The sequence below is a fragment of the Procambarus clarkii genome, chromosome 15 (genome assembly GCF_040958095.1).
Source record: "Procambarus clarkii isolate CNS0578487 chromosome 15, FALCON_Pclarkii_2.0, whole genome shotgun sequence".
Lineage (NCBI taxonomy): Eukaryota > Metazoa > Arthropoda > Malacostraca > Decapoda > Cambaridae > Procambarus > Procambarus clarkii.
In genome coordinates, this window is record NC_091164.1 from 741,010 (window position 1) to 766,307 (window position 25,298).

The following is a 25,298-nucleotide window of genomic DNA, read 5'->3' on the forward strand; positions in this document are numbered from 1 at the left end:
CGTAGTCACATTGTGTCGTTCATCGTAACATTATTGCCCAGTGGTGACTAAGACGGTGCCGTGGTGGGCAATGTTGGTGATGTAGTTGGTGAGTGTCGAGAAGAACAGCTCGGCCACTTCATCCGTCACTTTGGTAGTGTAGTAGTCCAGGGATATCATAAAGCGCTCCAGGAAGGTGTGGAAGACCACAGTGAAGGGGTTACCAGTCAGCTCACTAGAGACGGACCTCAAGAGGTTGGTGATCTCCACAGGTCCATCATATTTACCTGGCAACAGGTCTCGGAGGTCTCCCATGTTTGTGGTGACGAAGTGGCTGTCAGTACGATGCTTGCGTCCTAGACTGGTCAGTAGGTAGTTTATGTGTAAAATTAGTGTGGATAGCCGGTAAAGTGGATAGTTTTTTATGGGTATTTTGTCTACGTTGAGGCTCTTTCTTAAGTCTCCGTTTAAGCGATTCGCCAAACACCAGAAGTTTTCCTTACTGCTAGCGTCGCTACTGCGGATGAGGCGTTCCTGTTCTTCCAGAGAGATGTGGCAGCCAGGAGACTCCTTGTACTCTTGAGGATAGTAACGACGCATGTTGATGCAGTTCACCCCATTGATTAGCGCCTCTTCTAACTGATTCGTTGAGTTTTTCTGTGCCACACTTAATAGGGCCAGGTTCACTGCGGCTACGATACACGAGTGTACTGTAACTCTGGCTTCTTTACACCGTAGCAAGAGCAGCCGCGTTGTTTCCACAGTGTACTCCTTGTGCAGAACCTTGGTTATGGCCAGTCTTGTCGCAGGCTGCTGAAGAGCGCCATTAAAATACAATTTTGTATTATAGTTTGTGAACAAAGAACCATAAATTTTCCTGCAGAAGTACTTAAAAGCACACAACCAGTCTAGTAAAGTAAGTTGTTCTTCGGCAAGACTTGGTATGACCAAACGGGGCAACACCTTGTGCTGACGGCCACTCATGATGGCGTTGAGTATTTGCAGGGTCTCCCGGCACACCTGCATATTGGTGAGACCGTCCGTGATGCAGTGATGAGCGGCGATCACCAGGACGGCTTCGTAGCGACCAGGGGACCGAGGAGGAAGGGGCACCAGCCGCGCCCTCCACAGTGGCCCGCGGGACATTTGGTAGGGCAAGCTTTGAATCTTGCAGTATACTGACATGACGTCACCGTGGTCTACTTTGAAGGGGACTAGGAGGACCTTCATCCGGCGGAACCACGGCCACAGTCCCCGCCACTCCACACACAGCTGCAGTACTTGTGTTTGTCTGCGGGAAGGAAACTAAGTTTTAGCAAAAATTCTGGTATACTATGCATGGCGTCGACTCACAGACGAGGTTTCCTACGAGTACTATATATGAACAAACATACAAGATAATACTGAAACAAATACATTACCAAATATGTATACTTATACATCTATGCACATATATTGATGAAGACATAAACACACACTCAGACATGCACTTAAGACAGTGAGAAACACATACAGTTGTGTATTAGGCTTTAACGGGTGCACAATATATGTATATATAATTACAAACGGGTTTCAGGTGGTGAGTGACTCACCGGGCAACAATGGTGAGTGCCTGTCTGACCTCTTCAGGAAGGATGGGTCGTGTAGAGGAGAGCCACACTCCCTGTACTGTATTGAGAGTGCCATAGTCACCCCCTACAGACATAAACATCTCCAGGCAACCCAACGGTCTCACCCACTCTCCGGGGTCCGCTACAATCTCCCTCGACACAGGTACGCATACATTTAACCTCGAACCTGGATTAATTAGGTCTGTTCTTGTTCTCTTTGGCTCATCTCCAAGCTTTCCCAGCAATAATTCAGATGCCTTTAATAACACTCCCATCCATTTCGACCATTCATGAGACATTGTCAAACCGATCGCAGATTCTTGCACCCCGTGATCGAATATTCTGGACGAGGCTTCTGATTTTCTCAACTTTGGTTTGGTCTGAGGGCTGGCAGTCGCGATTTTGAAGTCTGTGGGTCCAGCCATCTTCTTGCCTAGAAACAAGAGAAAATGTTAGCATACATATCAAATTTTAAATGCTCATTAAACATACTTTATAACTCAACTATGGAACATATTGATCTATCCGCTTGCAACACTTATTGTGAATAAAGATTATCAGCATATAATATATATATATATAATATATATATATATATATATATATATATATATATATATATATATATATATATATATATATATATATATATATATATATATATATATATTCCTTCTGAAGATGTATTTAATATACGAAAGTACTTAAGGAAATTCCTGTTTCATTTTCCTCCGTGGTCTGACATTGTCACATTCTTAATCACGTGTTTATTTTCGTGATATACACACACACACATATATATATATATATATATATATATATATATATATATATATATATATATATATATATATATATATATATATATATATATATATATATATATTAATAAAACATTATAATTGTCTCTTGTTCATTCATTATAGCATTCTTATTACAATAAATAGTATCAGTGATTAAACAAACACTACCATAATCAAGCAGTCATCCACAGCATACTCCAGCAGTCATCCACAGCATACTCCAGCAGTCATCCACAGCATACTCCAGCAGTCATCCACAGCAGCAACCACCGCATCATAAGACCATGTGTACAGTGCTACTCGCGAATTATGGTGAACCCATATGTCTTTTCAAACCCATTGGTATATGACTACTTTCTCATACGTTCTAGCATATTACCACACCACATTTCTTGTACTTCACAGCAATCAATAATTTCTTCCTTTGTCTCACGGACCTTTGCAGCTTTCCCATCTTTCAGCCACTTTAGTAATGTACTAAACTCCTCCATAGATATATCAGATGGCACATTATTTTTCACTCCGTTCACTTATCAAATCATAGTCACATTAGCTCCCCTTCACTCTGCCAACCCGACACAAACATTTACCAGCGTGATGTCGACACAAATACTAAACACGTTTAAACACACACAAAAATACAAACACACAAAGAAAACCCACAAGTGAAGTAAACAAACAAACAGCCATTGAGAATGCTGCAACCACATTCATTAAATAAGAGACACACGTTTGACCAATTTTGAAATATGTAGTCAGCCTGAAACCTTCACTTCTTCATACCTAAAATGAAACTGGGAAAGTTTCAGTGGCGTGTGTTATAAACCTACTTGTGACAAAATGACACCTCCTCAAACCTTCTGGATATTGATGAGGCTGGATCACATGACAACCCTGATCAACTGTGTCCAGAGTCGCCTGCCGACTGATTCTAATCAGCTACGAGATCATGGATGGATCATGTGATCGACTTCTATTGGCTAGGATATCCGACATAAGGAGGTGGATGCACTCAGTAGAGAGAGAAAGTTTAGCTGCCAGGAACGCTAGGATTGCCTCTCGCGAAGCCACAGTGGTGTTTCAAGGTCTCAGGAACTGGGTGTGCCGTAATTCACTGCGGCGAAAAGGAAGTTACCTTTATATGTGTTGGCTGGTGCTTTTGCGACATCCCCCTAGAAAAAGACAATTGGTTATTTTAAGACTTCCACGGTAAAGTTTTCCTCCTCTTATTACTGCCTTCTCCAGACACCAGGAAGGCAGAAGGATCGGTAATACGGGAACTCGAGTCTTGATAACAATGGGCTGACCAGGAGCGTCAGACCACCAACAGTAAGGGAAGGTATTTTCCTCTCCAATTCTTAGGAAAATTTGATGTTTGGTACACAAATGAAGTGTTAAGAGAGGAAACTAACGCCCCTTCAATCAAGGGCGGAAACAATGAGTATTTCATCTTCTTGAATATATAACTCTTGTAGTATAATGATCTACTTCCTTATGGCCACAGAACATGTCATCTCACGCCTACAGATGACGACATCACGGACCACAACATTCCAGTGTTGAAGTGTTACTAACGTAAATTATTCTCCTTTCCCTGGAGGCCTGGTCGACGACCGGGCCGCGGGGACGCTAAGCCCCGGAAGCACTTCAAGGTAATCAAGGTAATTCCCTAAAGCTGTAGTTTCTTTTGTTCTTACGTTCTTAGCATTCCAAGCTTACTGGGTCAGGATTCATCAAACCTATTGGATCAGAATTTTACACAATCATTTACGAAACCTGTACATCTTTCCTCAATCATTGCGGCTTGGTTTACATAAATTAAACAGTTCACGAGCTTTGGAATTTCACAACCCAAGGTTGTTATTGTTATAAAAACAACCTCGTAGTGCTTCGGAGCGATCTGCTAAATTAATGTAAATAAAGCTGTCATGATTGATAAAAGATATAAAGGTTTCGTAAGTGGTTAAGGAGACAGAAACTTGCCATGTCATCAGATATTAGGAAAGTCACACGGGCCACACTGCCTTATAAGACAACTGTTCGCGTGTTTACTGAGCAGAGGTGAGGACACGGTCAATTTGAATAACCTGTTTTCATCGCAGTGGTAGTAGCTGCTGCGGCTGCTTACCTCCTAGCATCAATATGTAGAGTCTATAGATGCTGGGCGTCATAATACTCTGTCATATAGCAGAATATAAGAGTTAAATTGAGAAACAGTATGAAAGTGATCGTTTAAATCATGATATTGGAGAGCTACGAAGGGTTTACTCAGCTTATTAACGATCGTACTGCGGCGCAGGGGTAAAAGAGAAACCTACTGCCTCAAGAAGTTGTATATGGGCGAAGGTCAACTGGGTACCCCAGGAGTTACTCAACCGTTGTGGGTTGGACCCACTAGAAGGTCACTACAGCTGGCTTACCCGGACTCCGGTAAGCCTCGCAGGCTTTCTGCAACCCGCTCTCGCACAAAATAGTACATATATGACATTGCTTATAGTCAATATTTGGCATATTAACCTTTCTGTCTATTACATGTGGTATAATATTATGAATTAAAAGCTAGTTATATTAAGAAAACGCTGACACCCAAGTGAGGTTGATAAGGACAGACAGAGGTGGGCGAGGACCGGGGCTGAGCAGCGGGGTGCGCACCTCATTCCTCTCATAGCGTTTGAAGCTGAGAAAAGTATGTACTCCTTTACGTCAACGCCACTCTTAATCTATTAAGAGTGGCCAATTAACACACCTAATCTATCCTAACCTAATGTAACGAGACGAAACTATATGTTGTGTTTTATATATGGGTGGGCACTAGGTGTGTGACGTCACGTCTTATTTTGAATTCTGGTACAGGTTTTAGACTATACAGCTCACGTCAGCCCCCACCCGTTACATAACTTCAAAACTGGAATCTCATATCCTTCGGTGACCGTCAATTTTTGTTACGCAATCTATCAAACCGTTAAAAATACGATGTATTTGTTAGGAATTAATGAACGGTAATTTTGACGTTTTCGGCGCATCGGCCTCGATGGATTTTGTGCCTTGCTTCGATTCGTACGTTCCTTGTTAGACAAAACAGTGTCATTTTGTAACGGAGTGGCAAATCATGAGCACGGGCTGGAGGTACACAAATGAACATTCACCTCTGGCACTACACTACACTACATTCTACAGATTTGTTCATTCACCTCTGGCACTGGTCCCTAGGATTACGAATCCCGAGCCGCTGTCTACTCAGCTACCAGGCCCCCAGATGTAAACAAGTAAACAATATACAGTATTGGTGGGGACTAGCGATGAAAGTGACAGTTTTGTGACATCACAACACTGACGCCTGTGTAGAATATCTTAAGAACGAAACATCTATATTGCAAAATGTGGAAATATCGGTAATGAATGATCAGTTTGCAAAGACGGATCAGCGAAGCGATATACATATCAGCATGCCGTTATACATGTGGCTATGCATGATAAGCAGGGCTATACATTGACAATTTGATATTAAATCAAATTATGACAGTGTTTATTTATGGGAGAATTTTGTGTAAATAGATCGCTGGATCAAGACATATTCGGTGATAGAGTGCTACATAGTTGTCTCTCACCTCTCATTGCTACACAGTTGTCTCTCGCTTCTCACTGCTAAGCAATTGTCTCTCACCTCTCATTGCTACTTAGTTATCTCTCATCTCTCACTTTTAACCAATTGTTTCTCACCTCTCACTGCTACATAGTTGTCTCTCACCTCTCACTGCTAAGCAATTGTCTCTCACCTCAAACCGCTACACAGTTGTTTCTCACTGCTACACAGTTGTCTCTCACTGCTACACAGTTGTCTCACCTCTCACTGCTACACAGTTGTCTCTCACCTCTCACTGCTACACAGTTGTCTCACCTCTCATTGCTACACAGTTATCTCTCACCTCATCCCTTCACAGCTGTCTCACTTCTCAAACCGTACATGATAGACCAATTGCATCACTGTTATACACCATACAGCGAACATCCCAGTACATCGTTTGTTCTAATTCAAACTATTCGGGTTGTCCATGTGATAAAGGAGTGTCGTCTGTTTGCGTAAAGCTACGTTAGGAATGGACAGAAAATAATATTTGTTTCTGCTCGGCACAAACTTTGGGGGGGATATATACGTTTCCCAACTGAGCTACTCAGCACCAACTGCTCAACTGCCCTAGGACCGTTATATACGAACAATTCTACTCTTTGCATGTGTCTCAATAGCCTAATATACTCGCTAGCCACATACGAGTGGAGTGAATGTACCTTAGCCTCATTTAATATTCAGCTCAAGTGATACATTCCCAACCGTTTCTTTCACACTCTAAAACCATTCGTCCATTTTAGGGACTGTCACCTTGGAAATATACCGAGACTCGGTTTTTTTTTTAACATAATTCAAACAATTTGTATCGTAATCAAATTGAAATATCTCAATACAGGTAATTCTTTAGGGTATGTGGTGAAGACGGGAAGTATCTGTGCTTTTTACAAAGACTTCTCAACTTATTTTCTAAATTGGATTGGTGTTGAACGTAAAGCCTATCAACTTCTGGAGGATTGTTAAGGCCACCACATTAGCTTCTTGACGAGGCAGGAAGTATATTTCCTGCCTGGACAAATACTAAAGTAGACTCTCATTATATATACAGAAAAATAGGTTACGTCTACATTATTAATTACAATAATGAATCAAGAATAACTTGAAGTTTTTTTGCTTCATCAAAAACAAATTATACGAAATTTTCATTGGTGTTGGGCTTTAGCCTATCAACCGCAGGAGATTATTGAGGGTTAATAACCCCGGTGGAATATTAAGGCCTAGCAATCCTGGAAGGTTACGGGCTCACCATAGCCCGTGCTACTGGAACTTATCGTTCTGAGTAGCGAACAACAACAACAACCTGGAAGGAATATTCAGGTCACCTTATTAGCTGACTGACCCGTGACCAAGTTTTTATTGTTTTTCCAAGTAGACTTTACTAAAATAGTCTCAAGTATGTGTACACCGAGACGAGCAAACAAAGCTTTATTCGGTGTATGGTTTTATTAGTTTTTGGTAATATGTTAATTTAGGGTCATTTTAATTAGTCTCTGATATTTGTTTATGGTTCTGTTATACGTGCTTAGAGATTTGTTACTTTCGTTTAGGGAATTATTTTATTTCTGATTATTTGATTAGTTTTTGGTACTATTATGTCTAATGTATTATTAACTTAGAGTATAATATTTAAGGATATTAACCATGTCATTACAACATGGAAGTATTATTACTTAATTATCTTAGAGATTACATAGTGTACTTTAATTATTTCCGTAAGTTCTGCAGGAACCACAAGTACTGTTGACACATACTGAGTTTACTCCGATGACTGCTAGGTCAGTTTTCACTAGTAGAGGCTTACAGGTAATTTGTCTTCCACGTAATTGCCTATACAATGTACTGTTTCTAAAGTACTGTTATACTAGGAACAAAAGTCCTTTCACTTTCATTTAAACACCAGAAGAATTTAGCAGAATTCTTCGCTCGTTTCTCTAATTACATCGCGTTTTGTGGGGGAAACGTTCAATCACTGTGTAAGGTTTTTTCTTTAAAAATCGTCCATCGCCACCTTTATGATTTCTTCACTAGATGGGATCAAAATGACAGATCGACAATTGTTTCAACACTATTGCCTAAAGCAATCAAACATTCCTTGTTATGAAGAGCTTGAGTAGCCTCAACAGTTATCATCTGCATTCAGACCATATCTCGCATCTGCATTTTTATTAGTACACGCATCACTTGCAGATACAATGACCCAAGATTGTTGTTCTTTCAACGAATTCCCTTCACTTTACTTTCTAGGTGACTTCTTGTCTCTAACATCTTAGTAATCGGGTCCCGTTCTGCGCCGTCGTGGGGTTTTCTTGCATTGATCAGCGAAGTTCTTGGTAGATGGAGCAGATTCCGAGTCAAGCTCTGAAACTGGTCAGTTACTTGAGATGTGATGTAACTTCTGGACAGTACGTCTAGGGGCGATAGTATGCTCCCAAGACTAATGGTTGCACTGACGTCTGGGCACAGCACTAATGGTTGGAATTCCCGGACTGATGGTTGTACTTTTTGACCTGATGGTTATATTTATAGAATTGATGGTTTCACCGGCGTTTTTGCAGCACTTCCAGGACTCCTGGTTATATATTCAGTACTAATGATTGCACTGACGTCTGGACAACACTTAAATTTTCAGGCCTGAAATTGTACCGGCATCTGGGTAGCATTTCCAGGACTGTTGGTTGTAATTTCAGAGCAGTTGATTGTACTTCCAGAACTGATGATTGTATTTCTAAGACTAATGGTTATACTTCCAGAACTGATGGTTGTACTCCCAGGACTGATGGGTGCACTTCCAGAACTGTTGTACTTCCAGGGCTGCAATGCGTACCGGTGTCTGGCACAGCCGCCACTGTTGGAGAACGTTGAAGGGTGGTTAATTCTGGAGGTCAGTTGCGGGTCTTGTGGCACGTCACCTTGTGTACCGCCCCTTGGGTGGAGACTACTTCCTTTCTCCTGATTGGCTCTTGCAGTATGGTTGGAAATCCTTTGTCTATCCACTTGGGACTCGTCGATACAGAGAAGGCGTCGCTTCTTGCAGGTCGGCTGTTGATCACTGATAATCCAGGTACAATCCTCCCGTCTTATCCTAGCTTATTGCCCTGTATCCCTTCCAAGCGTTATGTGGTATTACTGGCTTAGCGATTTATCCTGATAATTGCTTTAGCCTTGCATCATGTTTCTCCGAAGAGACTATATACTGCTTCATGCTATCAGTATTTATATATACTTGTTAAGACGAGGAGGCTTAAGACTGATAGAACAGCACTTTATACAATGTTCACAAATTGTGTGGTAATCAGGTAGTATTATCCCGGACCGCGCAATAATTAATAAATGGAGTCGATCATGATTTGTTCGATATTCTTTAATGGCTCTAGGAAGAGTTTTAGGCTTCGATGCGAGGTTCATTGAGAAGCTGGTGACAACATGGTGAAGCTGGTGAAGTTCCTTGAACCTCTTGAGACGGAGATGCCTAGCAAGTGAAAGTAAAATCACCGGTGGTACCTCTTATCATGTCAACCAGACTTCCTCCCGTAGGAAGACAATAATCCTGTGTTAAGAAGTTCATCGGTAGTGTTTGATGACTCATTGGAAGAAAGATTCAGGCCACGCAAGTCTGTTACTCGGCCGGCAAACCTAGTACGGCCAGGGTACATAATGAACAATGACTGGTGGGTCGCAGCCGCATGGAGGCGGTTATTAAACCACCTCCACGCCAGTTGAATGGGTTGAACTCCGCTTGAACAATAACCCCGGCCGTAATAAACACGCTGTTAAACTCTGTATCGAGCAAACCCAACGTGCACATCATTAAGCTATGCTGATGATACATATTCAAATACCTTGGCCTTGAGGTGCCACTGTATGGTCCTGTTGTATTCAGACTGTTGTCAGTATAAAGAAAGGCTCAGAGCTCTCAAGGTTATTTCAGGTTATCACTCAGGTTATGGTGCCAATGTCAGAATTGTCAAAATAATGTACCTTGCATACATCATATCTTTAGATCAATAATACAAAAGTCAACATTCTGGTGGCCCATCACTACATTCTGGTGGCCCATCACTACATACTGGTACATTCTGGTGGTCCATCACTACATATTGGTACATTCTGGTGGCCCATCACTACATACTGGTACATTCTGGTGGTCCATCACTACATATTGGTACTTTCTGGTGGTCCATCACTACATATTGGTACTTTCTGGTGGTCCATTACTACATATTGGTACTTTCTGGTGGCCCATCACTACATATCGGTACTTTCTGGTGGTCCATCACTACATATCGGTACTTTCTGGTGGTCCATCACTACATATCGGTACTTTCTGTACCAATATGATTGCGGAGACTTCCACTGAAGCCGGATCAGGGTTTTCACAACCCCCTCCCCATGCTCTCTGGCTCTGTCATCTAGGAAGGTTCTACCTCTGATGCCCCCTCTTCAATACACAGAGAAAACACACTACAGTGATGTAACCATGAGAAAATTTATTTGTCTGGGGCGTATGCCTGGAAATACCCAGCGCATAGGTTCGAATCCTCATCACGGCTCCCACGGATGTTCTCATTGATACATCACGTAAGTGTGATTTCTCTGTATCCAGGGTTATCAATTTACTGCTAGTTGAACCGCGACATTAAGCGAAAGGAAAGAGCGAACCCGTTCTTGTTTTGGAGAGAAACACGCAAAAACTATGATGACCATAAAGAAGAAAGAGGCAGAGAGTAAAAAATACAGGTGGCGCCATCTTCCTCCTGTACAAGTTACAGCCCCGCTCCTGAGCCAGGTAAGTCCACTACGGGTTCACCATAGCCCGTGCTACTTGGAACGTTTTGTTCCCAGTAGCTGAATCTTAAACAGCAACATTCCTCCTGTAGGCTATGCTCTGCCTAACTGCCGATCACGAAGTTCCCGCACAGTTAGGCCGGGCAGCTGACTCCTGACCGTACCAAATGGTCCGGTGACTTAACAAACTCACGTGTTTTGAATCATTCTTCCAGTGATTATTACTCATATATTCCGGCGAAGATTTAAAGTCTCAGCTGAGTACCAATTGAGTACTTTTGAGGTTCTTGCCCCCACCAACGGTGTCCTGCTTGGTGGGGGACAAGCTATATAAATATAGAATTCTTTCCCTCTTTCAACTGCTATAAATATGCTGGAAAAAATATTAGAGTATATTTGTTGAGCACAAAAAGGAAGCCCGTAGTAAAACCATGTTATGATACCTGTATTAATAACTGTTTTTTCAAGATGTAAACAAATAGGCTTTGCTATTATCTATTCAGACTAATTGCAAACAAATATTTGTTTTTACTAGTAGTAATACTACTAACTTCGAAAATAAAAATATATAACCTTTTATCACTATTATGAAACCGTGTGACGTTTAAAACTACAGATTTAGATTTAGATTTTTTATTCAGGTAAAGGTACATACATTGAGTTACATAATGTTAGATTTAAAGATAGAAAAAGTACATGCAATGCCTAAAGCCACTAGTACGCATAGCGTTTCGGGCAAATCTGTATACAGTATAATATAATATACAAATTAAGCACTATATAAACATATATTAATTTCACATCATCCAGAAATCTCTCCTCACATTGCTGTTACTACACAGTTAAATGTCATTATTTTTCTTTATTAAGTAATATACAATATAAAGATCATATTTACATCAATTTACAAATTTACAAAGGAAAATACTACATTTATATATAGTTTATATAAGTTAACAAATTGTCCATATCATCACCGAGCATGAGCCGTAAACCCCAAATGTTATACTTGATCCTGCCTCGCAAGAACTTCTATATTTTGTCTACTGGGTAACCCTCCAGCCTGCCTATCCACACACTAAAAATGTAATCGGAAAGTAGCATCAGTCTTTTTTTAATCTCGCATGTCGTTCATCACAACATTAGGCTTCAGGGTTCACTAAGACGGTGCCGTGGTGGGCAATGTTGTTGATATAGTTGGTGAGTGTGGAGAAGATCAGCTCGGCCACTTCATCCGTCATTTTGGTAGTGTAGTAGTCCAGAGATATCATAAAGCGTTCCAGGAAGGTGTGGAAGTTCAGAGTAAATGGATGACCCATAATCTCGCTAGAGACGGACCTCAAGAGGTTGGTGATCTCCACAGGTCCATCATATTTACCTGGCAGCAGGTCTCGGAGGTTCCCCATGTTCATAGTGACGAAGTGACAATCAGTACGATGCTTGCGTCCTAGTCGCGTCAACTTGTGGTTGATGTGAAGCATGAGAGTAGACAACCGGCAGAGTGGATAGTTTTTTATAGGAATTGTGTCCACAATGAGACTTCTCTTCAGGTCCTTGTTTAAGAGATACGCCAAACACCAGAAGTCTTCCTTACTGCTGGCGTCGCTACTGAGGATGAGGCGTTCCTGTTCGTCCAGAGAGATGTGGCAGCCAGGAGACTCCTTGCACGCTCGAGGATAGTAATGACGCATGTTGATGCAGTTCATTACTCTGATAAGCGCTTCATCAATATCCCTCGACGACTGTTTCTGGGCGACACGTAAGAGAGCCAAGTTTGCCGCCGCTACGACACACGAGTGGACCGTAACTCCGGCTTCTTTACACCTTAACAAGAGCAGCCGCGATGTCTCCACAGTGTACTCCTTGTGCAGAACTTTTGTTATTGCCTGCTTTGTCGCCGGCTGCTGAAAAGCCCCGTTAAAGTAAAATTTTGTACTATAGTTTTTCATCAATAAGCCATAAAGTTTGCAACAAAAATTCTTCAGGACAAACAACCTGTCTTGAACGGTAACTTGGTCCTCGGCGATGTTTGATATGACCAGTCGGGAGGTCACAGTGGGCTGACGGCCGCTCATGATGGCGTTGAGCACCTGCAGCGTCTCCCTGCACAACACCATGTTGGTGACACCGTCCGTGATGCAGTGATGAGCAGCGATCACCAGGACGGCTTCGTAGCGACCAGGAGACCGTGGAGGAAGGGGCACCAGCCGCGCCCTCCACAGTGGCCCGCGGGACATTTCGTAAGGCATCCAAAGGGTCTTGTAATAAACAAACATGACGTCATCACGTTCCACTTTGAAAGGTATTATGAGGCGTTTAATTCTGCGGAACCATGGCTGGCGACCCCGCCACTCCACACGCAGCTGTAGCACGTGTGTTCGGCTGTGGCAAAGTAAAGGATATATCAAAACATGCACAGTTTCATACATATTGATAGCTGAAATATATATAATGAGTTATATAACCCCTTTTACATGTACTCTCACACCCTTAAACATGTCCTTGCAAAAATTATACATCGCATTCTGTAAGAACATAAGAATGAAGGTAACTCCAGAAGACCTTTTGACCCATACTAGGCAGCTCCTATTTCTATCCACTCAGTCTCATTTATATATATGTATAATCTACGCTTGAAACAATCAAGGGATCCGACTTATATTATGTTATGCAATAATTGGTTCCACAATTCAACAACCCTGTTAACGCCTATTATGGGAAAGTTGCTTCATTGGATAATGGCAAAAGCCATAGATAGGTTTAGATTTAGGAAAGACCTAAGTAACTGCTGGTTCGGTAACAGAGTTGTCGATTTGTGTAACCAATTACCGCGTATCATAATAGAAGTAGGAGCCCTTGATTGTTTCAAGCGTAGGTTAGGCAAATATATGAATGAGATTGGATGGAGCTGCCTCGTATGGGACAATAGGCCTTCTGCAGTTACCTTGATTCTTATGTTCTTATGTAATATACGTACACATACATATACACAAATGAAATAGACGACGATATTTGAGACCTAAGCACAGAAGTTAGGGTGTAATCGGTGCCCAAAGTGAAAAATAACTTCTAAAAATGCATTTGGTACTTACTGAGCAACGATGGAGATTGCCTTCCAAACCTCCTCTGGGAGGATGGGTTGTGCGGAGGAGAGCCACAGTCCTTGTACAGTGTTGAGGGTGCCGTAGTCACCTCCTACAGCCATGAACGTCTCCTGGTAGCCTAGGGGCCGCACCCACTCTCCAGGGTTGACTAGTATCTCCCTCGTAGGAGCTGCAGAAGACTTCTTCCACATGCTTACACATTCATCCGCGTCTGTACCAGATTTTATTAAGAACATAAGTATCAAGGAAACTGCAGCAGGCCTATTGGCCCATATGTGGAAGGTCCTATTTATATACACAGAAACTAATATATATATCGAACCTACACTGAAACAATCAAGGGATCCTACTTCTATTATGTTACGCGGTGATTGGTTCCACATATCAACAACCCTGTTACCGAACAAGTATTCTTTCCTAAATCTAAACTTGTTTTCACGTGAAAAGAAACATGAAATACCGTGAACCTCTATCTAATTAATCAATCTTTCATGTGGCACTGTATCAAATGCTTTGCTAAAGTCAAGGTACACAACGTCACTAACCTTTCCACTATCAACTAGAATTATACTGAAGTAGAATGATAGCAAATGTGTCAAACTTGAACGGCCCTCAGTAAAACCATGATGTAAATCATTTATTAATCTATGTTATTGATCAAGATGAAGACGGACGGCTTTTGCAGTTATCAATTCAAGCAATTTTCCCACGATAGACGTTAAGCTAACTGCCCAATAGTTAAGCGCAAGAAGTTTATTTTCTTTCTTGAAAATTGGTACCACTCACAGGAGGGCAGGGACCTGCTACTCACAGGACGGCAGGGACCTGCTACCCACAGGACGGCAGGGACCTGCTACCCACATAAGATTAAACTCTGCCCTAGTAACTGAATTAACAACAACTTACTCTTGCCAAAGACCCTTCACTCGCGTCACTTCCTGCTGCTGCTGCCAGAAACGCACTGACCCGTCCCTCTCACCGCTGTCCCAAGATGATTTGACCTCCTAGTTGGGTTGGGTAAGGGTCACCACACCTCCCAAGTCCCAACTGCTTCCCACTATAACATAATCCCTAATTCATATATCAAAGCCGCAGAATTTAAAACATTTTGCTATGTCCATATATATATATCCATCAGTTTAAAGCCTAGTATCTAGACAATAGTAATTAAGTGCGTGACCGCGGTGGTACGGTCGAGTCTGTTCCCGACGCCCTGTTCCCTAAATAAATCTAGACAGTCGCGATCGGGCATTCCAGGTTCGAATCCCGGCCGGGACAGAAAAGGTTGGGCACGTTTCCTATCATCTCACGGGAGACATCTCCCGTCACGCAGGGTGCAGTCGCACCTCCACAGATCTCCAGTATCAGCTCTTGATACTGGTAATGGCTCAAAAAGGACCACCACTTACGGGCTATTCATGTCCGTACCACCTTTTGGGTGGCTTAATCTTTATCAATCATCAATCCTATCATCTAATGTCCCTGTTTACTGAATAGTAAATAGGTACACAGGAGTTAGTCAGCTTATTGTTGGGTTGCATCCTGGGGAGCCTAATAATACATTCATTTTATTCATTTAACAGACACCAGGACCGTACTGTCAGATTGTTTAATAATATTATTATTTTCGACCACATATGTACCCATTCATTTACAATGCTAACCAAGATATATACATTTTCGTCTTTCCTCTCTGGACAAGGTTTAGAGATCTGTTAAACACATTGTTCAGTGATGTATTGATCAATCAACTACAGAAGGTGATTGTTGTGCTCTTTAAATGCTAATTTAACCTACATACATAGATTCAAAGATTTACATATGTCCTACATAAACAGTGTTCGAGGTATGTTCTTATATGCATAATGTGATTAATGTGAGTTTATAAAGGTGAAATGCACTTCTGACCAGCTTACACCTTGATGTATACATACATACATGCATCTAGACATATATATTTATATACACATGTATATTTACTGCCTGAAAAGCTATGAGTATTAGTGGTTTTGCAAGAATGTAAGAACACTGTTATTTATTCAAACAACCAAATGTACCTTCTTGTATATAAATAAATAACTAAGAACATAAGAACATAATTTAATAATTTGTTATTTGTTATAATTTGTTATCTTTTTATTCTAGCATTGTTGAGGCAGTTGATAGTGGTAAGGATTGCGATGTTGTATACCTTGACTTTAGCAAAGCTTTTGATACAGTGCCATATGAAAGACTGATTAAAAAAATAGAGTCTCATGGTATTGGGGGTGCTATATTAAGCTGGATTAGGGCATGGCTATACCAAAGGAAACAGAGAGTTAGTATAAATGGAATCAAGTCAGAGTGGGAAAATGTTGTAAGTGGAGTGCCTCAAGGCTCTGTCCTGGGACCTCTGTTGTTTATAATATATATAAATGATTTAGATTCAGGTTTGAGTAGCAACATTTGCAAATTTGCCGATGATACGAAAATCGGTAGGGAAATTAATTCGGAGGAGGACTCACTATCACTTCAAGTTGATCTAGATAAGGTTTTGAAATGGTGAAAGGATTGGCAGATGCAGTTTAATGCTGATAAATGTAAAGTTCTGAGGTTAGGTAATGATGATAGAGTTACAAGATACGAGCTAGATGGTGTTGTGATTGCGAAGTCGGATTGCGAAAGGGATCTGGGAGTTATGATTAGTAAGAATTTAAAACAAAAGGATCAATGCATAAATGTTCGTAATAAGGCAAATCGGACACTTGGATTTATTAATCGCAGCGTTAGTAACAAGACACCTGGTGTGGTTCTCAAGCTATATCTTGCTCTAGTTAGGCCCCATTTAGATTATGCAGTTCAGTTTTGGTCGCCATATTATAGAATGGATATAAATTCACTTGAACGTGTCCAGCGTAGGATGACTAAGTTAATTCCCCAAATTAGAAATCTTTCATATGAAGAAAGATTAACAAAGCTTAAGTTGCATTCACTGGAAAGGCGAAGAGTTAGGGGCGACATGATAGAGGTTTACAAGTGGGTGAATGGACATAACAAGGGGGATATTAATAGGGTATTAAAAGTATCAACACAGGACAGAACACGAAACAATGGGTATAAATTGGATAAGTTTAGATTTAGGAAAGACTTGGGTAAATACTGGTTCAGTAACAGGGTTGTAGATTTGTGGAACCAATTGCCGCGTAACGTGGTGGAGGTGGGGTCCCTCGATTGTTTCAAGCGCGGGTTGGACAAGTATATGAGTGGGATTGGGTGGTTATAGAATAGGAGCTGCCTCGTATGGGCCAATAGGCCTTCTGCAGTTACCTTTGTTCTTATGTTCTTATGTTCTTATAAGAACAAAGGTAACTGCAAAAGGCCTATTGGCCCATACGAGGCAGCTCCTATTCTATAACCACCCAATCCCACTCATATACTTGTCCAACCCGTGCTTGAAACAATCGAGGGACCCCACCTCCACAATGTTACGCGGCAATTGGTTCCACAAATCAACAACCCTGTTACTGAACCAGTATTTACCCAAGTCTTTCCTAAATCTAAACTTATCCAATTTATATCCATTGTTTCGTGTTCTGTCCTGTGTTGATACTTTTAATACCCTATTAATATCCCCCCGGTTATGTCCATTCATCCACTTGTAAACCTCTATCATGTCACCCCTAACTCTTCGCCTTTCCAGTGAATGCAACTTAAGCTTTGTTAATCTTTCTTCATATGAAAGATTTCTAATTTGGGGAATTAACTTAGTCATCCTACGCTGGACACGTTCAAGTGAATTTATATCCATTCTATAATATGGCGACCAAAACTGAACTGCATAATCTAAATGGGGCCTAACTAGAGCAAGATATAGCTTGAGAACCACACCAGGTGTCTTGTTACTAACGCTGCGATTAATAAATCCAAGTGTCCGATTTGCCTTATTACGAACATTTATGCATTGATCCTTTTGTTTTAAATTCTTACTAATCATAACTCCCAGATCCCTTTCGCAATCCGACTTCGCAATCTCAACACCATCTAGCTCGTATCTTGTAACTCTATCATCATTACCTAACCTCAGAACTTTACATTTATCAGCATTAAACTGCATCTATTTGGATTGAATTAAACGAAACAGAAAATTAAACTTTTTGAAAATTAAACAGATTGAATTAAACTGCACAGAAACTATTTGGATTGAATTAAACGAAAAAGCTAATAATATTATAATAGGAGTAATATATAGGCCACCAAATTTAGACAGAATGGAAGCAAAGCATCTATGGGATGAAATATCTAGAGCATCTAGATCTAACAGTATTTATGTCATGGGTGACTTTAATTTTAGCGGAATAAACTGGTTGAACAAAACAGGGAATAGTGAAGCGGAAGATTTTCTAGAATTAATTGACGATTGCTTTCTTACGCAACACATTAAGGAACCAACACGGGAAAATAATATTTTAGATTTAGTGTTAACTAACAGGGAAACGCAAATTAATGACATCGAAATAGGGAGTGAGCTAGGGAGCAGTGATCACAAAGAAATCAGATTTAGCATAGAATGGAATAGACCAGTAGGAGAAAATTCTGTTAAAGTGCCAGATTTTCGAAAAGCTGATTTTAATAGCCTAAGAAATTTTTTGGGTCAAATTGATTGGAAAGTCTTGGGTATGGGGTGTGGGCCGGTCTTGGAGCGAGACATGAACCCAGCGATAGGTGACTTAAATGAGGATTTCGATGTGGATTCAATATATAACTTATTTAAGAATATTCTAAACAAAGCACAGGAACGTAGTATACCATACAAATTGAATAGATCGAATACTAATGACCCAAAGTGGATAACAAAGAATTTGAAGAACCTTATAGGTAAAAAGAGAGCTTGGTACAAAAGGATTAAAAATGGGGAGGTCACTTTAGAACAGGAATTCGTACAACTGGTTAGAAATGTTAAAAAAGAGATAAGGAAAGCAAAAAGAAACTATGAAGTTCGCATAGCAGGGCAAGCAAAGACAAATCCTAAAGGGTTTTTTCAGTTATATCGTACTAAGACTAGGGAAAGGATAGGTCCATTAAAAACTGAGACAGGTCAAATAACAGATAGTGATGAAGAGATGAGTAGTATTTTTAATAAATATTTTGTATCTGTATTTACTAAAGAGGAACTTAACAATATGCCTTCAGCCGAACAAGTCTATGTGGGTGGGGACGAGGACAGGTTGACGAGTTTAACAGTTACCAGGGAGGATGTTCTTAAACAAATAGTAAAACTCAAACCAAACAAATCCCCAGGGCCGGATGAAGTGTTTGCCAGGGTGCTTAAAGAATGCGGGGAGGAGCTTTGTGACCCGCTGTCAGCCATATTTAATAAATCAATAGAGTCAGGCAGAGTGCCAGAGTTTTGGAAAGTTGCTAATGTGATACCAGTTTTTAAGAAAGGAGATAGATCACTTGCGTCTAACTATCGACCAATTAGCCTAACGTCTATTGTGGGAAAGTTACTCGAATCTATAATAGCAAATAAAATTCGTCTTCATCTTGAAAAACATAAATTAATAATTGAGTCGCAACATGGTTTTATAAATGGCCGTTCATGTTTAACAAATTTGTTATCTTTTTATTCTAGCATTGTTGAGGCAGTTGATAGTGGTAAGGATTGCGATGTTGTATACCTTGACTTTAGCAAAGCTTTTGATACAGTGCCACATGAAAGACTGATTAAAAAGATAGAGTCTCATGGTATTGGGGGTGCTATATTAAGCTGGATTAGGGCATGGCTATACCAAAGGAAACAGAGAGTTAGTATAAATGGAATCAAGTCAGAGTGGGAAAATGTTGTAAGTGGAGTGCCTCAAGGCTCTGTCCTGGGACCTCTGTTGTTTATAATATATATAAATGATTTAGATTCAGGTTTGAGTAGCAACATTTGCAAATTTGCCGATGATACGAAAATCGGTAGGGAAATTAATTCGGAGGAGGACTCACTATCACTTCAAGTTGATCTAGATAGGGTTTTGAAATGGTCAAAGGATTGGCAGATGCAGTTTAATGCTGATAAATGTAAAGTTCTGAGGTTAGGTAATGATGATAGAGTTACAAGATACGAGCTGGATGGTGTTGTGATTGCGAAGTCGGATTGCGAAAGGGATCTGGGAGTTATGATTAGTAAGAATTTAAAACAAAAGGATCAATGCATAAATGTTCGTAATAAGGCAAATCGGACACTTGGATTTATTAATCGCAGCGTTAGTAACAAGACACCTGGTGTGGTTCTCAAGCTATATCTTGCTCTAGTTAGGCCCCATTTAGATTATGCAGTTCAGTTTTGGTCGCCATATTATAGAATGGATATAAATTCACTTGAACGTGTCCAGCGTAGGATGACTAAGTTAATTCCCCAAATTAGAAATCTTTCATATGAAGAAAGATTAACAAAGCTTAAGTTGCATTCACTGGAAAGGCGAAGAGTTAGGGGTGACATGATAGAGGTTTACAAGTGGATGAATGGACATAACCGGGGGGATATTAATAGGGTATTAAAAGTATCAACACAGGACAGAACACGAAACAATGGGTATAAATTGGATAAGTTTAGATTTAGGAAAGACTTGGGTAAATACTGGTTCAGTAACAGGGTTGTTGATTTGTGGAACCAATTGCCGCGTAACATTGTGGAGGTGGGGTCCCTCGATTGTTTCAAGCATGGGTTGGACAAGTATATGAGTGGGATTGGGTGGTTATAGAATAGGAGCTGCCTCGTATGGGCCAATAGGCCTTCTGCAGTTACCTTTGTTCTTATGTTCTTATGTTCTTATGTTCATCTGCCAATCCTTTGACCATTTCAAAACCCTATCTAGATCAACTTGAAGTGATAGTGAGTCCTCCTCCGAATTAATTTCCCTACCGATTTTCGTATCATCGGCAAATTTGCAAATGTTGCTACTCAAACCTGAATCTAAATCATTTATATATAATATAAACAACAAATAAATTTGTTTCTCCTACTTTGACAGGTCATGACAGCGTCTATAGAATGCAGTGTGTTAAATTGAATAAGTTTAGTTTTAGGAAAGATCTGGGTAAATACTGGCTTGGAAACAAGGTTGTTGATTTAGGGAGCAAATTACCGGTTTACTTAATATATGCGGGATCGATAAATTGTTTCAAGTGTAGGTTTGACATATACAGCATATCTATCCGATGTTGATGTCAGTGTACTCCCTAATTACGACTTAATTACGTCCAGCCTTCCTGTTCTTGGTTACCGAGCCATTGGTAAAGTACTGAATTTAGATATTTCTTTAATAATATTATCATACATTGCTTTCAACTTGATTGTTTCAAGCGTGGGATAGACTTGTGAGTGGTGAGTTGTGGTGGATATATCCGTGTAAGCTACCAAGTTCAAGTAAGTTTATTGAGAAAGAGAAGTACACCTCAAAAGGATTACAGTAGCTTAGGCTATTTCTACCCTCGAGGGAGCTGCCTTGTTTGGGCCCGGGTCTGTTTAGCTTTTTTCCCTCTTTTCATTCTACTCTATCGTATATACTCTTTTCTTTAGTAGGAGACCACTATCGCCCTCGGCGTTACGTTCTATCCCCATGGTTGTGTTAATTGTGTTTTAGGTCATTAAAATACATTCTTAAAAGACATATTTTGCAACATTATAAAATATAGTTCTAAATTATCCTCTCTTGTTGTACCTTAAACTAAACTTTAATTTATTCCAACTTCTTGAGCTGAAGGGATTAATTCATTAATTCCGCCCCCCCCTCTCGTTAGGCTAATCACTGAAGCTACTGTGTTTCTCTCGGAAACTCTATCCCCAATACTCTGTAAGTTCAGTTCCAGTCTCATTACCTTAATCATAGCATCGCTTTGGCAAAAGAACATAAAAATGAAGGTAACTGCAGAAGGCCTATTGGCCCATACAAGGCAGCTCCTATTTATATCCACCCAATCTCATTCATATATACTGTATGTCGGAGGGAGCCGGTCGGCCGAGCGGACAGCACGCTGGACTTGTGATCCTGTGGTCCCGGGTTCGATCCCAGGTACCGGCGAGAAACAATGGGCAGAGTTTCTTTCACCCTATGCCCCTGTTACCTAACAGTAAAATAGGTACCTGGGTGTTAGTCAGCTGTCACGGGCTGCTTCCTGGGGGTGGAGGCCTGGTCGAGGACTGGGCCGCGGGGACACTTAAAAAAAAAAAGCCCGGAAATCATCTCAAGATAACCTCAAGAAGATGTCTAACCTACGCTTGAACCAATAAAGGGATCCTACTTTTATTATGTTACGCGGCAATGGGTTCTACAAATTAACAACCCTATTACCAAACCAAGGCACCATTTGGTCACCATTTGATCCGGGAGACATCTCCCGTCACGCAGGGTGCAGTCGCACTTCCACAGATCTCCAGTATCAGCTCTTGATACTGGTAATGGCTCAAAAGGGCCACCACTTACGGGCTATTCATGCCCGTGCCACCTCTTGGGTGGCTTAATCTTTATCAATCATTAATCACCAAACCAGTATTTACCCAGATCTTTCCTCGTAAACAACATGAATGATATTATGGCTGGAAATGGGAACAACCCCATTAGATGTATCAGTGCCGGTGGAAATGATGTAGGATGAGTTAGGAGTGAGGAACTGATACAGAGGTTTAAGAGAGCCATAGAATTAGTTTGAAGCAAGGGAAGAATCCCGATCATATGTGGTCATTATTCCAAGAAAGGGAGGTAGAAATAAATGGTTGTAGAGAGCAGTTGGTGTCCATTGCCGACTAGAGAAACATTGTAAATTAAATGTAACATCATTAATTGATAACTGGAGACACTTCTATGAAAGGAATGACATGTATGCTCGACGTTGTTTTTGATTTAGCTACTCAAAACGAAATGTCCATGTAGCACAGGCTATAGTGAACCCGTAATTGAGTTTGATTATTCACGATAACATTGTTACTGGGATATTTGGGTCACAGTTTTAAATGGAGGTGGGGTTTCCTCACCTACGCTGGACGTGTTTTGGTAAATTTATATCTATTCTATAGTATGGCGACCAAAACTGAGCTGCATAATCTTAATGGGGCCTAACAAGAGCAAGATATAGCTGAAGAATAACACCAGGTGTCTTGTTACTAACGCTGCGAGAAATAAATCCCAGTGTCCTATTTACCTTATTACGAACATTTATGCATCGATTTTTTTGGTTTTAAATTCTTACTAATCGTAACTCCCAGATCCCTTTCGCTATCCGACTTCCCAATCTCAACACCATCTAGCTCGTATCTTGTAACTAACTATCATCATTACCTAACCTTAAACCCCTACATTTGTCTGCATTAAACTGCATCTGCCAATCTTTTGACCATTTCAAAACCTTATTTAGATCGTCTTGAAGTGATAGTGAGTCTTTATCCGTGTTTATCTCTCTCCCGATTTTCGTATCATCAAAATTATGACATAACTGATTTAGCTGCTCGTTTATCTATAAGAGCGTAATAATTCCTTGTGGGTCAAGATGTGCAACTAACTTCATACTCTGGAATACACTGGTTATGGCAGGGCAGGTGTGGGGGTCCTGGTCCACTCTACCTTCTTGTATATAAAATCTAAATGCATAAATAAATAAATAAATTATAAGAGTTTTAATGGCATGACAGTGGCTGTGGCCCCTGCAGGCCCCTGCAGGCCCCAGGCTGTGACTCATACGTCAGGCTGCGAGCAGCCGCGTCCAACAGCCTGGTTGATCAGTCCAGCAAACAGGAGGCCTGGTCGACGACCGGGCCGCGGGGACGCTAAGCCTCGAAAGCACCTCAAGGTAACCTCAAGGTAACAGGAAGATAATAGTATTTAACCTTCAAATTTATTCAACTACTTTAAACTGAGATTAAACTACAAACGACGACAATGCAAAATATGTGAATTTGAAACTATATATTCTGTAGCAAATCGGCCGAAGCAGAACTGACATATGAATTAGGGATTATGTAATAATCTGATGAGTTACAGCCCCGCTCCTGTGCTAGGTATAAGTCCTCTACGGGCTCACCATAGCCCGTGCTACTTTGGAACTTTTGTTCTAAGTAGCTGAATCTAAAACAACAACAACAACAATATAATCTGAAGCAGCTGGGAGGTGCGGGTGACCTGACTAGGAGGTCAGGTCATCTCGGGACAGCGGTGAGAGGGACGGGTCAGTGCGTCTCTAGCAGCAGCAGCAGGAAGTGACGCGAGTGAAAGGTCTTTGGCAAGAGTAAGTTGTTGTTAATTCAGTTACTAGGGCAGAGTTTAATCTTATGTGGGGTAGCTGGTCCCTCTCGTCCTGTGGGTAGCAGGTCCCTCTCGTCCTGTGGGTAGCAGGTCCCTGCCGTCCTGTGGGTAGCAGGTCCCTCTCATCCTGTGGGTAGCAGGTCCCTCTCATCCTGTGGGTAGCAGGTCCCTCTCATCCTGTGGGTAGCAGGTCCCTCTCGTCCTGTGGGTAGCAGGTCCCTCTCGTCCTGTGGGTAGCAGGTCCCTCTCGTCCTGTGGGTAGCAGGTCCCTTTCGTCCTGTGGGTAGCAGGTCCCTGCCGTCCTGTGGGTAGCAGGTCCCTCTCATCCTGTGGGTAGCAGGTCCCTGCCGTCCTGTGGGTAGCAGGTTCCTGCCGTCCTGTGAGTAGCAGGTCTCTGCCGTCATGTGAGTAGCAGGTCCCTGCCGTCCTGTGAGTAGCAGGTCTCTGCCGTCCTGTGAGTAGCAGGTCTCTGTTGTCCTGTGAGTAGCAGGTCTCTGTTGTCCTGTGAGTAGCAGGTCCCTGCCGTCCTGTGAGTAGCAGGTCCCTGCCGTCCTGTGAGTAGCAGGTCCCTGCCGTCCTGTGAGTAGCAGGTCCCTGCCGTCCTGTGAGTAGCAGGTCCCTGCCGTCCTGTGAGTAGCACATTTGTCCACTAGACCGATGATGATCTAGTAGCTATGGTACTCTGTACACGAGGGGTGTACAGAATAATTAATTTTGTTTTGGAGATTTTACATTCTACGCAAATATATATATATATATATATATATATATATATATATATATATATATATATATATATATATACATATACATATATATATATATATATATATATATATATATATATATATATATATATATATATATATATATATATATATATACAACTGAAAACTCACACCCCAGAAGTGACTCAAACCCATACTGCCAGGAGCACTTTGCAACTGGTGTACAGGACACCTTAACCACTCGACCATCACGACCAGACATATTGATAAAATACTATGCCCAAGATTACCATCAGAGTGCCGGTGGGATGATGGGGAAATAGCCTCGGCTACCATCATCTTTTGTCCAGTCGTGATGGTCGAGTGGTTAAGGCGTCCTGTACACCAGTTGCAAAGTACTCC

The 25,298-nt window shown here is 41.2% G+C and overlaps 3 protein-coding genes across 3 annotated transcripts in view; 1 reads left to right on the forward strand and 2 right to left on the reverse strand.

Moving 5' to 3' along the window:
• On the reverse strand, positions 1–2,142 carry LOC123759129 (uncharacterized). The gene is made up of 2 exons (XM_045744000.2): positions 1,572–2,142; positions 1–1,270 (listed from the first exon to the last, which is right to left on the reverse strand). The coding sequence occupies exons 1-2, from the start codon at positions 2,012–2,014 to the stop codon at positions 31–33; spliced, it is 1,683 nt and encodes a 560-aa protein (XP_045599956.1). The 5' UTR covers positions 2,015–2,142; the 3' UTR covers positions 1–30.
• Positions 1,620–25,298, forward strand: part of LOC138364868 (uncharacterized) — a 26,503-nt gene continuing 2,824 nt past the window's right edge. The window contains exon 1 of the mRNA XM_069324861.1: positions 1,620–1,752. The gene's annotated coding sequence lies outside the window, so the exon portion shown is untranslated. The remainder of the gene's footprint in view (positions 1,753–25,298) is intronic.
• LOC123759128 (uncharacterized) lies at positions 11,447–14,633 on the reverse strand. The gene is made up of 2 exons (XM_045743999.2): positions 13,895–14,633; positions 11,447–13,184 (listed from the first exon to the last, which is right to left on the reverse strand). Exons 1-2 carry the CDS (start codon positions 14,287–14,289, stop codon positions 11,945–11,947), a joined length of 1,635 nt encoding a protein of 544 aa, XP_045599955.2. The 5' UTR covers positions 14,290–14,633; the 3' UTR covers positions 11,447–11,944.

Coding starts and splice junctions, on each gene's coding strand:
- LOC123759128 (XM_045743999.2), bottom strand. CDS start 14,289: ATGTGGAACCAATCACCGCGTAACATAATAGAAGTAGGATCCCTTGAT. Junction 13,185..13,894: donor GCAATCTCCATCGTTGCTCA/GTAAGTACCAAA, acceptor ACTTTGCCACAG/CCGAACACACGTGCTACAGC.
- LOC123759129 (XM_045744000.2), bottom strand. CDS start 2,014: ATGGCTGGACCCACAGACTTCAAAATCGCGACTGCCAGCCCTCAGACC. Junction 1,271..1,571: donor GCACTCACCATTGTTGCCCG/GTGAGTCACTCA, acceptor TCCTTCCCGCAG/ACAAACACAAGTACTGCAGC.